General features: G+C 43.5%; 1 protein-coding gene across 3 annotated transcripts; it reads left to right on the top strand.

The window, feature by feature from the left end:
• Positions 1-623: 623 nt before the first annotated feature.
• Positions 624-13,890, top strand: JMJD7 (jumonji domain containing 7). Of its 3 annotated transcripts, none has more exons than XM_067557934.1 (8): positions 624-761; positions 2,364-2,517; positions 3,252-3,505; positions 4,370-4,426; positions 5,883-5,978; positions 7,438-7,514; positions 11,442-11,601; positions 12,881-13,890. In XM_067557934.1, exons 3-8 carry the CDS (start codon positions 3,271-3,273, stop codon positions 12,889-12,891), a joined length of 636 nt encoding a protein of 211 aa, XP_067414035.1. In that variant the 5' UTR covers positions 624-761; positions 2,364-2,517; positions 3,252-3,270; the 3' UTR covers positions 12,892-13,890. The 3 variants fall into 3 exon arrangements, with proteins under 3 accessions (XP_067414035.1, XP_067414033.1, XP_067414034.1); XM_067557932.1 differs by lacking the exon at positions 624-761 and adding an exon at positions 915-985; XM_067557933.1 differs by lacking the exon at positions 624-761 and adding an exon at positions 958-1,092.
• The last annotated feature ends 141 nt before the right edge of the window (positions 13,891-14,031 follow it).

Raw genomic sequence — 14,031 nt, 5'->3', positions numbered from 1 at the left:
GCACTTCTGCAACCAGAGTCCTGTTGAACTCGGACCCTGCCGTCTTTGGGGCTGCTTGCAAGTTGCCTAATTGGAATCGACATGAGCAAGCACTGAAAGAAGAAAAGAGGGTTACTGACCTTCTGTAACGGTTGATCTTTGAGATGTTGCTCATGCCCATTCCAAGACCCACCTGCCTACCTGTCTGTCAGCAAGAAGGAACTAAGGAGGCAGAGGGTTAGCAAGAGCCCTATATAGGGCACCATGAAGGCGCGACTCCACAGGGCTCCAGAGCCGACACTACAGATACCACTAGAGGAAAAATCTTCCGGCATGAAGCGCGCACGTGTCTAACTGGAATGTAAATGAGCAACACATCTCAAAAAAAGGGTTACAGAAGATTAGTAAGCCCCTTTTTTTAGGAGAGTTTGTGTGCACGTGAAAAATATGTAACTAAAGTCTTCAGAAGCTCAGGCCACCCTATCAGATAGGGAAGAGCCGCCTTGGCTAGGCCCGGAGGGCCGGGTGCCTTTAACAACACAGCGCTGGAAGCAGGTGCTGACACGTGCTGTCCCACGCCCTATTTTTGCAACCAGCTCGCTCCGACCGGGTAACTTTTATTCTCACTGCACCTGGCCGGCAGCCCGGCCTCACTCTCGGCACCTGCCCCTTGGCCCCGCGCCTTCTCCTGCCTCCAACTGCTTGGCCCTCCCCCAATCCCCACCTGCCCCTGAACCGCACGGCAGGGTGGGACTGGAGCGGACGCACGCCGTGAGTCCCAAGTAAGGGCACAGCCGCTCCAGAGCAGCGGCTTCAGCAGATGCTATTGCGCATGCTCAGTAACCGCCCAGCGGCACGTTGCTCGGGCTGCCCGGAGCCGCGTGAGCCCGTGACGTCACCGGCCGGCCGCTCGGGATGGAGGAGGAGGAGGAGGAGGAGGGGGAGGTGCCGGCGGCGCTGGTCGCGGTGCGGCGGTGCCTGGCCGCGTTCCCGGCGGAGGCTAGGGGTGAGCGCGAGCCGTAGTCAGCTGCCGCCGGCCCGAGGGGGGATGGGAGCTCCCTGGCGGAGCGGCCCTTGCCGGGCCTCGGCCCTGCCCTCCCCGGGCTCTGCTTGGCGAGTGTCCCGACGCTTCTCCGGGAGGGCTCCCTCCCTGCCAACGGGGGGCCGCGGGGGCTGGAGGCGGCAGGCGCGCCGGAGCCCGGAGGGCGAGGGAAGCGCTAAGCGCGGCGCGCCGGGGGAAGGCAGCGCCCGGGACGGGAGCGAGGGGAGGCGGGGTCTGGCAGCAGCAGCAGCAGCCGCCGCCTGTAACGCTCACGTCAGCCGGGTCCCAGCGAGCCCTTGGCGGACAGAGGGTTAACGAGAGACTCGGCCGCTCCTGAGCCGCCAGTGGAGGTGTCGGAGCCCGGCGCTCACCTCCTCGGAGCCCCTCCGGAGCTCTTCCCGCCAGGCAGGGCAGGGCGGACGGGACGTGCGTCCCTGACCCCACTGAGCGGCGGGAGTGTGGGAAACATCCAGGTTGTAGAGAAGCAAAGCCAAGCACAATACAATGGTTAAAAAAATCCGTCACGGGTCGCCTCTAAAGATCCAGTGGCACCTCGTGGGAAGCTTTGAAAATCTCCTAAATTCTCCGCCCTTTGATTTAATGTCATCTCTAAATAAAAAACATAGCTAGAGATGTGTTTGACAACAGACCATGTCGTGTATATTTATTTGTGTAGACAGTCATGATGGTTAGGCCTCCAGTTTTGGAAATATTGGCCTTAAAATCAGGTCTTTACATTTAAGCACCTAAGTGAACCTGGTCTGATTAGAGGTGCTGAATGTTTCAGAAGGTTAGGCTACCTCTAGGCATCTTTGTTGTATGAGCCCCAATGCTGATGCTGTTTCCCTTCTGTCTGTATGAAGCATTGTCGGGGCCCCTACATGGGGGGGGCCCGGAAGGGTACACTTTACCAGGGCTCGGCCCAGACTGCAGCCACCATGGGTATGTGTATAGGAGGGGGCCTGTGTTACAGGTTTGTACTGGGCCTGAAAAAATTATGCTTGGGCCTTGGGCATTGTTACACTGGAGATGAATCACAACAACTGATAACCTGAGACGAGTTGTGGCCAGTTGTGTGGCTTTGCGTATGCAGAATCTTAGTGAAGACCACCTCATCAATATGTAGGGTTTTGACACCTGGAGACTACAGGTTTCAGCATACAGTGTGACCAGTTCTAAACTGGAGCACTGCATATAGGGATGTAGTTTCCATGGTCCTGTCTATGTTGGGGAAACTTTCTAACTTGTTTTAAAACTGATTAGAACCAACGTAGAGATGGTTTAAAGTGGCCTGAACTGGTTTCAAGACTTCTGTAAGATTGATTTTTCTTTGTCTGGACAGAGTTGGGACTGACGGAATCTGTGCCATACCTCGATAGCCTTCTGTCTCCCCTGGAATTTTATCGGGAATGGGTGTCTCCAAACAAGCCATGTATAATTCGGAATTCCTTCAGTCACTGGCCAGCTCTAAAAAAGTGGACGTTAACTTATCTTAGGTAGGAAAATGAGCTTTAAAACTAGGTAGTAGCTTACCTGAACATTCAGAAGGGAACTGCTTCTTGTTTCTTTTTTTATTATTACTAAGACTGGCTCAAATGAATCTGGGTTCCTATGTGAAGACTTCTATTGGGCATTCCAGCTGCATGCCTAAAATTCAGAAGTTACTTTCTTTCCCCAAACTGCTGTCCTGTACTTACTCCCATTAACGGCTATGGGAGATTTGGTTATGTGTGCCAGAACTTTGTGTGGGGAGAGAGAGGAAGGAAAATAGTATTTGGAGGCTTCTTATTATACAGGAGGAAGAAGGAACATGCAGAGTGTCCCCATTAGGGCTGCAGTAGATAGAGCGATGTCTTGATTACTCAACAGACTCCTATTATCACAAAGCAGAGCATGCTCCACACCCTGTGGCAGCGGCGCATGAGCAGAAACATGCAGGCATATCATACTATTCAGATTAGGGTGGGCTCTCTGGCTCTAGGTTTGGCAGCATTGTCTGAACTGGCCCCGGTGGCATTAGTTATGATTATTTAAATAAACATATGCACCTTTTGTTTAAAAAAGACAGCTAGGTGTGGATATAAAATAATTCAGTGCTGTAATTTAAACTTTTATGTCTGAGAGAGGATTTCTAGGTACAGCCAAACAGCAAATTGTGATTTAAAAAAATAGTCTAACGTATATTTTTTAGATTCCTTGATTGGCTCTGAAGCTCAGATATATTTTGCAGGAAGGTAGTAGGCTCCAAGATGGTGAGTGTGGCAGTGACCCCGAATGGTTATGCTGATGCTGTTTATCAGGACCGGTTTGTCATGCCAGAGGAGCGGCACATGCCTTTCAGCAACTTCTTGGACATTGTGGAGAAAAAAGTGACCTCACCGAGTGTGTTTTACGTGCAGAAGCAATGTTCAAACCTGACTGAGGAGTTCCCTGAGCTCTTAGGTGACTTGGAGCCTGAGGTACCATGGATGAGTGAGGCACTCGGTAAACACCCCATGTCATCAGTGAATACTTGTATAGCACTTTAAACTTCTATAATGTTTACATGCTAAATATTTTTGTTATATTTCTAATTGTCACAGTGTAGTGTGGCTTTGTCAACTCAGGAAGGAAGGGTAGTAAAATAGCTTAATCCTGTCCATTGGGTTTGGAGTACTCTAAAACATCTTGCTTGCTTAGTGGGCTCATAGAGTATGAAACAGCATCATTATGTTAATATATATCACTTTCATCTACATGGCTAAAATGTTGGTGGCTTCCTGGCACCCTGTCTACACTACTGCTCATGCTGTTGCTACCATCTATGGAGCTAAACTGGCAGCAAAGGGGGACACTTTTTTTTAAAAAGCCTAGTATAGACAGTATCCTGAGTGCAGCTTTAATATTACCTTTCTGCCCCTTGTTGTGAAGTTGAAAGTGCTTGCTTGTGTTAGTAAAGAATTTTGTTACAGTTGACTTTCCTGATGGAGCATAATTCATTCCTTCTAAATGTCCCTTTTAATGTGAATCTCCTGATCCTTTTGGGGTTATGGTACATAAGTGCTAGTTTGTGATTTGAGGATGTGTTGGGGATCCAGGTCTCCAGAAAGTGGGAGCTGAAGGCAATAAGCACAGGCTTGGGAATGAATAACCCCCCCATCAGTTAGTTTGATGGGTCACTGCAACAGCCTTCAGTTTAGAAGGAGCTTACAATTATTAGCTATTAGCAATCAAGATTGACATTTACTGATGTTGGTGGAGAATATAAACAAATGGAATTGGCAGAAAATTCTTCATCTGTGGTTCTTTAAACGTAACAATTCAAATTCTCTTTCTGTTAACAATTACTACCTCTTTCTCCCTTTGCAGGAAAGAAGCCCGATGCTGTGAATTTCTGGCTTGGCGAGTCTGCTGCTGTGACATCCTGTGCGTAGCATATGATGCTGTCAGGTCTTGTATGTGTCCTCAGCTCAGATTTTGACATACTGATTTTTAGGGTAAAGGGGGTGGGTCTCTGAGGAATCCTCCATTTATCCCAGGGGTGGGGAACCTCCGGCCCGCGAAAGAATTTGATCCGGCCCGCGGGCGGGCGGGAAGTGCGCACCGCCGAAACCCTGCCGCCGTCTGCCCATTTTCGGCGGCGGGTGGAGTCCGGAGGCGGTTACTGCCCCACGGAACCCTGCGGACACTGCAAAACCGCGCCGCTGAAAAGGCGGAAATGGCGGCGGCATTTCGGCGGCGGGCACCGCCCTACACGTAACTGTGCCGCCGCCGAATCCACCCCCTGCCGCCGAATCCCCGCCCGCCGCCAGGGCCACCATCAGGCCCTTGGCAACAAAAAGGTTCACCATCAGGCCCTTGGCAACAAAAAGGTTCCCCACCCCTGATTTATCCTAATGGATAGGTTCTACTTTAACAGACATCTTCATATGTAACGACATTTTTTCCTACCCACCTTGTCCCAGCACTTAGCTGCTATATCTGTATGTACATCTGGCTCATTGTTTCAGGTGGAATACTGAAGATTTCTGCCTTATTAATCTTGGATCTTGGTTTAAAGTAAATCAGTCAAATTTCAGTCTCGCGCTTCATGGCACAGGCTAATTGCTACAGGGGTCTGGAATGATTCTCCCCTCCCCTGTAGAACATTGCACAATTAGTAACGTTATGGGTGTTTTCTTCTGAAGTTTGTTAGCAACTGCCATATGGTACATTGGATAGTTGACTTGTTAGATCAATGGTTGAGGTGGTATGGCAACTCCTGTTTGCCTATGTTTTGTGCCTTTGCCATCTCCTTTCTGTGTGAGTGTGAGTTTAGAGCAGAGCAGGAATTGATGGTTTAGTAGTATAGTCATCAGGTTTGAAATACATAAAATACATTTACTCTCTGGAATCACAGTTTCAGTTCCTGGAATGGTTGACTCAGCCCTTTATTCTTCTGAGGTAGATTTGGGTACCTTGCAATTTCCTCTGTCTGGGGGTATTTTGGATGAGACCTTAAAAACTCTCAGGTAAAGTCTGTTCTGCTTGGACATTGAAGATCCCAGGACATGTTCATAAGAGTAGGCACTAGCCAAAATCCCTGCCTGCCTTCAAACTGTTGATCAGTGTATTTCTGTGCAGGTTGGTTGCCAGGTTCCACCCCAGAAGTGACTGTATTTCTGTGGTGCTTTCTGTATTTTGCTGGTGAGATGATTGGAAATTCTTTTGGATGAAAAGTGCTGCATACATATGGAATATAGGTTTATTATTATTTCTTTCTCCTCTGGCTACAAGAGGAGGAAGCAGCCTACCACTACCAAGAAGAGCTGTCACTTTCAATGTGCTACAGTTTGTGATATGGAGTTTGTGATGTGATGCTTTTCTTCTTTCTCAATCTTAGTACATAAAGATCATTATGAGAACTTGTACTGTGTGATTTCTGGCGAGAAACATTTTCTACTGCATCCACCAAGTGACCGCCCCTTCATACCCTATGGTACATGCTTGAGAGAGAGAGAGAGAGAGAGAGAGAGAGAGAGAGAGAGAGAGTGTGTGTGTGTGTGTGTGTGTGTGTGTGGGGGGGAAGGAGAAGTGACAAAACAATTAAAGGTAGAGACAGGAATAATCTAATAATTTCTTCAGTGTTACATTTTGCAGTGTGAATAGAAATCTCTTCTGCTCCACATAGCAAGTATTTGGTAATATATTTCCATTCCTGGAGCTGGATCCTCAACTGGAATAAATTTGTTGACTTTAGTAGAGTTACTCTGATTTATATCTGCTGAGGATCTGGCCCCTGGTCTGTGCTTTAGGTGTGGGATTGGCTGGAATTCCTCCATCTTTAGAGTTATTAAAATACCTCATCTGCTGCAAAGCTTGCAGGTTCCTCATGCCGATTAGTTCTGGATTCCTCCTGATTCTTTTTTTCTTTCTTTCTGGAAAAAAGCAGGGAAATTAAAATACAAATGTACATTTATGAAATATTAAAGTTACAAACGTAAATGTTGAAATACAATTACAAGAACAAAATAAGGTTCTTATAATATTAGTATGGCCACATTACACGTAGCTTTTATTTTCTATTTCTGTGTTGCTTTTACATGTGCACATTAATATTAATGTTTGTTCTAAATGTATACAGTCTGGGCAACGTAACCCTGTTCACAAGATCCTTAATTTTTTTCACTCCCTGACTTTTGTCTTTAGATTTGTAACCTTAATGTGAGACTACTATCAGTTTGTGGGTGTGTGATTTTTATATTTTACCCTTTTACTAATATTGATCTAGTACTGTTTGCTACTTTGAAATGTGCTCCTTTTGTAAAAACCTATTAGACCCAACACTTTGCTGTAGTTTCTTAATCTCTGGTATTAAGGCAGATCATGAAATATATCTAATAGTCAGCAAAGAACCATTGGAGTGCAGAGTTAAAAAACCACATGTGCTGAAGCAATGAAAAAAGAGCAACCCAGATTTTCTTAAATGGCTGATAAGATAAAATTAGAAGTGAAAGGTTAGCCACAAGTCATTAAGAACTTTAGTGAGAGCTCTCTTGGTAGAATGACCAAAGCAGAAAAGAACAGAGAATAGAATGCTAGGTAAAAATAAGGAAGAATTTGTGACTTGGAAAATTGAAATGGGATGGTAATTGGAACAGAGTAGGATCAAGAGAAGGGGCGGGAGGGGAGAAGGAAGAGAGGAGAGAACCCAAAAAAGGAGGTGTTGATTAAAGTTGTGATGGAGGAGTGCAGAACTGGGAAGAGGGAGGACATTGGTCCAGGAATGAACAAAAAGAAGAAGGAAGCAGAGGAAGGAAAACTGGAGATGGTGGTTGTGTGATGGTGTCTTAATATTTATGTCCATCTGTGAAAGTTTCATGTTCTGGGTCGTTAAGATTCTGTGTGAATTATTAAGATTAATGCCATTTAACCTTTTCCATGCTCTACTCTTCCAGAGCTCTACCTACCTGCAACCTACTGCATATCAGAAGATGGTTCGTTTCAGGTTGTGGATGAGAAAGCTGCAGACAAGGTACTTATGACATCTTTGTATTAAAGGAACACCATCAACTTGTCATTTTGTCAATTTTAAAAAAATGAGTTAAAAGTAGTTTCAGGTACCAGTACGCTGTGACCCCTTGCAAGTTTTTATGGTTTTAGTACCCAGTATCCTGTTTTTTAAAAAAAAAGAAATATCTTTTTTCCTTCCAATATGTCAGTTATAGTAATTTTAGCTGTTACTATAACAGGAGAAGATCTTAAAAAAAATCAGACAGAAGTGTGATTTTTTATTTTTTAAGTTGAAGGTGTAACAGAAGGTTAGAAAAGGATGATTGAAGTTTGTGCTGGTGCAACTCCTGGCCTCTGCAGAAGAATGTGTGCACTATGTCACTTTTGATTTTTTGGGAAGAAGAGGCTGAATAAAAAGAAAACACATCCCAAAATGGCAAATCAGCAAGAGTCTGTTGTCAGATAACTGGAGCCTGTTCATGGTCAAAAATAGAATATAAAAATATTTGATGTTGGACTTATTATTTATGAGTATATCCTGTTTCTAAGATGACTATTTAACTGCACACTGGGAACCATTGAAATCAATAGTTAACAGAATAGACTTTCAAAAGTGTGCTGTGCTGAACCCAAACAGATCGATTACAAGTCTTTTAAATCAGAGCAGATAAAGGAATTTATCTCATTAAGCATGAATTTCACTGCTGTGCATAGACCTTGTGCTGGCTTTCTGAACAAGGGTGAATTTCATCCTAGAAAAATATCTTCCAGCGCCATAAAACATAGTAGTTATCTGTATAAACAAAGTATAATTTCTTTGTAGTAGACCATTATTTGGTCAGAATGATCGAAAGGAGGCACTATACAAATACTAGGTCCCTGTGCCAAAGAGAAGAAGGATGGTCTAGTGCTTAGGGTGCTAGCCTGGGACTTGAGGGGCCTGAGTTCAGTTTCCTGTTCCTCCACAAACGTCCTATGTGACGTTGAGCAAGTCACTCACCCTCTTTGCACCTCACTTCATCAGCTGTAAAATGAAGATAATATTTCAGGTCTTGTATACACTACAGAAGAAGTCAACGTAACATAGGCTGATGTCCATACTACCCTCCTTGGGTCAGTGGTGCGCGTCCTCACCAGGAGCACTTCGTCAACCTAAGAGGGGCTGTGTGGGGAGCTAAGTCTGGTCTCCCCACAGGCTTCCGGGCTCCCAGTGGGCTTTCCCCCCTCCAACCCACCCCGCCCAATCCCTTTCAGAGCCAGAAGCCAGGGGAAACTACCAGGGACTTCTCCCCTCCCCGTTCCCAGCCGGGGGCTGCCACCCGGGGCTTCTGCATTGACGCTGCATCTCCCTAACTACACCGACATAAGCCCTACACCTCTCGAGGTGGTTTTATTTCAGCAAAGCAGGGGAGTTACATCGGTAGGAAGAGCATTTTAGTGTGTACACCTCCACTGTTTTGTCGACAATGCTGACTTTTGTCAACAAAATTCTCTGGTGTAGACCAGTCCTAACTAATAAGACACAGGTGTTGAGAAGATAAATATGTTAAATATTGGGAGATGTTTAGATACTATGGTAATGCAGGCTAGTAAGTATATAGAGCTTACGGTTCAATTTTAGACATGACGAAAAAGAGGGTAAGGAGGGACAAAAATTGCAGTTATAGAATTATGCAGTTATTCATAAACTCATAGATTTTTAGGCCAGAAGGGACCATTGTGATCATGTAGTCTGACCGGATTGCAGGCCACAGAACATCACCAGTTCCCTTCTGTAATAAACCGTAACTTCTGGCTGAGTTACTGAAGTCCTCAAATCATGATTTAAAGATTTCAAGTAACAGAAAATCCACCATTTGCTCTAGTTAAACCAGCAAGTGACCCATGCCCCATGCTTCAGAAGAAGATGAAAAACCCCTAGTTCTCTGCCAGTCTGACCCAGGGGAAAATTCCTTCCCAACCCCAAATATAGCAGTCATTTGAGCTCTGAGTATGTCAGCAAGACCCACAAGCCAGACACCCAAGAAAGAATTCTCTGTAGTAACTCAGAACCCACCCCATCCATAACAGGCCATTGAGCATATTTACCGCTAGTAGTCAAAGATCAGTTAATTGCCAAAATAGGCTGTCCCATCATACCATCCCCTGCTTGAGTCTCCTCTCATAAGGTAGGTTTTCCATGTTCCTGATCATCCCAGTATCCCTTCTCTGCACCTGTTCCAGTTTGAAAACATCATTCCTAAACATAGGAGACCAAAATTGCATGCCAAATTCCACATGAGGACTCACCAGTACCTTCTGTAATAGCAATAACACTTCCCTGTCTCTGCTGGAAGTATTGCGTCTGATGCATCCTAAGGATTGCATTAGCCTTTTTCATGCCTGCATCATTTTGGTGGCTCATAATCACCCTGTGATCAACCAGTATACCCACGTCTTTCTCCTCTGTCACTTCCAACTGATTCATCCCAAGCTTATAGCAAAAATTCATGTTGATAGGCCCTAAGTGCATGATCTTATATTTTACACTATTAAATTTCATTCTATTACTTCTGTTTTCAAGGTCCTCTAGAGCTTCTCATATGGTACCCCGGTCCTCCTCCATATTGGCAATAGCGCACAGCTTTGTGTCATCTGCAAATTTTATTAGCACATGCCCCCTTCTTGTGCCAAGGTCATGAATGAAAATGTTAAGATTGATCCCCCAATCTGAGAAACTCCACTAGTAACCTCCCTCCAGTCTGACAATTCACCTTTCAGTCTGACCCATTGTTGTCGCCCCTTTAACCAGCTCCTTATCCATCTTTCAGTTCTTGTATTAATCCTCATCTTCTAATAATTCAATTAATAATTTCCCATGTGAAACTGTATCAAATGCCTTATTGAAATCCACAGATTAGATCTGCATTTCTTTTGGCTAAAAAAACAGTTACCTTCTCAAAGAAAGAGATTCAGTTCCTCTGGCAAGATCTACCTTTTGTAAAACCATGATGTATTTTATCCCAATTACTTTTTACCTTTATATCCTTAACTACTATCTTTCAAAATTTGTTCCAAGACCTTGCACTCAAACTGATGGACCTGTAGTTTCCTGGATCATGCTTTCCCCTTTCTTAAAAATAGGTGCTATATTACCAATTCTCCAGTCATAGGGTACAACCCTCAAGTTTATGTATTCATTAAAAAGGCTTGTTATTGGGCCAGCAATTTCATATGCCAGGGATGTTATCTGAGCCCCCTGATTTGGTCTCATTAAGCTGATTTGAGTTTAACTTCCGCCTCAGATGTGGTAATTTCAATTTTCATATCCTTGTTTCCATTAGCCACCCTGCCACCACCCCTAAGCTTCTAGTTACCCTTCTAAAGACTGAGGCACAATATTCATTTAGATGTTGGGTCAGGCCTAGATTATCTTTAATCTCCATCCAATCCTTTATGTTTAGAGGTCTCACTTCTTCTTTCCTCGGTTTTGACATGTGTATCACCCAAAAAATTTTAGTTGATCCAAACTCAAATTTATCTTCTGCTTTTGTTGACCTTCATACTTCTACCAATAGGCTTAACCACGTCTTACTTCATTTAGAAATCCTCTAAATACCCTCTTTGCCCCTGTCCATTTCCTATCCCGGGCCCATTCCCTGCCATGTAATGTGTCTCTCAAACAGTTGGATCCCTTTTCCTATGGCAAAATCGTGTCCACAGAATTTGCAGTTGGTGATGGATCCCTCCATTTACCAAGTACTAGGTCTTTATTGAAAGGAGCATTCTTGTAATGTGGTAAAATGGATTTGACAGGACTTACAATTGTATTTTTTCTGGGTTCAAGGTACCTTTTATTTTACAAGCTGAATAAGTGAATGATTTTGTTTGTTAGCTCCATTTTCTGGAGGACCCTAAAATCTTCTCTCTTGTTAAATGCCACATGTACTACACACTCTTCTCCTTGCAGGTACCGTGGATTCCACTGGATCCTTTAAATCCAGATCTGGAACAATACCCAGAGTATGCCCAGGCAAGGCCTTTGCGGTGCACAGTGAAAGCTGGTGAGATGTTGTACCTCCCTTCCCTCTGGTTTCATCATGTTCAGCAGTCACATGGTTGTATAGCAGGTAAGAAGAGATGTTAGGGCCAAACATACCTTCAGTCCATTATGATTGTAGCCAGATATTCTTGAGGCACAGTCCATTTTCTCCAGCAAAACGTGGTTGGGTACGAGGGCACTTTTACATAGTCTTTTCTTCTTCATCCCTGGTAAAGTTAGCCATCTTGGCAAGTGACTATAGTGTTGCCACCTTGCAAAGACTGTTCTGACCATATCTTATGTAGAATTGCTAAAGAATGTAGTGAAATGGGTGAAGAAGGCAGGAAAAATCAACTAGTCTGTGAGGCTGGAGAGAGAGAGAGCCATAACTCAGTCATTCCCTTTGTTTTGTTATAGAGAGCTAAGCAGGTTATTTGATTGCTGGCTGTAAATTGTCTGTTTCCACACCAAAGGCAAAGAAACAGCACAAGGAAGTTTGGGTTTTAAATGTCTGTTATTGTCAGACCAGTAAAAATGAGTCTCTAATGCATAAAAGAAAATCAAAGAAATATACAAGTTACTTGTTTCTGCCTTTTAACAAAAATCTCTCACTCTCTCTTTTCATAAGATTTATCATGTGCTTTTTTTTTTTTTTTTTTTGCTTTCCAATCTTTCTTCTCATATATGCCTACACCATTACTGTCTGTATTGCAGTCTGCAAGGAAGGGCTTTACTGTGTCTGTTCTCCCGTAGCTAGAACAGCTTCTTCCATGCAGAGAAAAAACAAGTAACAGATCAGTGTTTAAATAACATCCACCCAGTTATGAAAGCAAATACACAACATTGCCTGCAGATATTGGAGGCATTAATTTTTAGTACTTGCCATAGCATAGTAAAAAAAATTAAAAAGAAAATTAAGGGTAAAAGGCAAAGTTAAAACACTCTTCATCTGATGACCAAGGTGAAATGGTGGATTAATGCACTGCCCTTTAAACACTGGGAAGGAGAGGTTCAGATCTAGAGTAGGTCATAAATTAAAATGAATTTGTATTCTTGGCCTCAATCACAGCAGATATTTTCTGTTTCTAAACGTTTTGCAAGTCAGCGCAGGAGAGTCCCAGGACTAGTTGCATTTTGCGGGTTAATGTAGATTAGGACTGAGGTGCATTGGGAGAACTGTATGACAGATGCTGACTCACTGCCTGCCTGCATTATACTTGGCTGTAGTCAGACCAGTGCTTCTTTTAAAGTTCATCCGGTTTTGAGAAATATTTGCCAGCATTACCATCTAAAGTAGGATATGAACATGGCCATAAGTTATTTCTACTGCCAGAATATACAAATTTTCCTTTCTCTTGTCTCCTCAGTGAATTATTAGTATGACATGGAATACGACTTGAAGTACAGCTATTATCAACTTCTAGATTCTCTCACAAAAGCTGTGATGATGGTGTAGCCGAGACTGGGGACTCAGAGTCATAATCCTTTCTCTCTGATGTGACTGAATTTTATGCGTCTGTGCCTGGAGTACTAATATGCTTGAGTCAGAAGAACTAAACATTAAATTATCCTCAACAAAAGTTTGTTAAACATAGGATATTTGTCTTGCTTGCCTTTGGAGATGATATCATGCAGATGTTCAGTGACATTCCAGGCCAAATGACTATCTTGTTTGGCTTGACGGGAGAGGGCTTGATAACAACATTTCGAAGCCTTCACACTTAGCCTCAGTTACCACAAGGAAAGCAGAATTTTAATGAAGCCACTCCAGGTTTTGGAAACTTCAGAAATGTAAATCATGTGTTCCTTTCCCTTTGCTTGACTCTTTAGAGAACGTGCAAAGCTATAACCAACAGATCTGTTTGCTAACTGGCAAAATAATGAGGCAAAACCAGGTCTGCAGCAAAGACTGTATCCCAAAGCTCCTGTTCATTATAAGACTACAGTACTTTCTCAATTTTATTTCACTGTGTTCAGTGGCTGTGTGTAATGCTTTGATGAGAATTCATAATACAAGTTGTGCAATAAAATACAAGTGTTTGTAAGCTTATTTATATCCTAGCTATGGGAACCTTCAAATGATATGGGGAAGAGGAGTGATCAGGAAATCATGGCCGAATTGTGATTATTTTCCATGTCAGAATATATGTCTATATTTCAATGTCCAGATTGCTAAGGGTCATGTGGAGATATTTTGTGTTTGTACCTTCCCACTTTCTTAGTGGTGATTTAAGAGTTGCTTTTCTGGGTTCATAAGTGTGAGAATCAAATTCCATCTGTTACCATCAACAGCAAATTCCACTTGCTAAAGATGTGGATTATTTACCATAATCTGTGACTTTCCTAATTAAATTCTGCAATTTTATGGCTTGTTTTATGGAGATTACACTAATGATTGTTTGTCATTCAAATGTACAAAACATGGTCAACAAGTGGACCACGAGCCTGATTCTGCAGCCCTTACTCATGAATGTTTTCACCAAACTCAGTGAGACTGCTCATGTGAGTGTAGAATTGC

The sequence above is a fragment of the Emydura macquarii genome, unplaced genomic scaffold (assembly GCF_026122565.2).
Source record: "Emydura macquarii macquarii isolate MOO-44397 ecotype Brisbane River unplaced genomic scaffold, CSIRO-AGI_Emac_v2 contig_1876, whole genome shotgun sequence".
NCBI classification, from domain to species: domain Eukaryota; kingdom Metazoa; phylum Chordata; order Testudines; family Chelidae; genus Emydura; species Emydura macquarii.
This window is presented reverse-complemented; position numbering and strand designations above follow the sequence as displayed.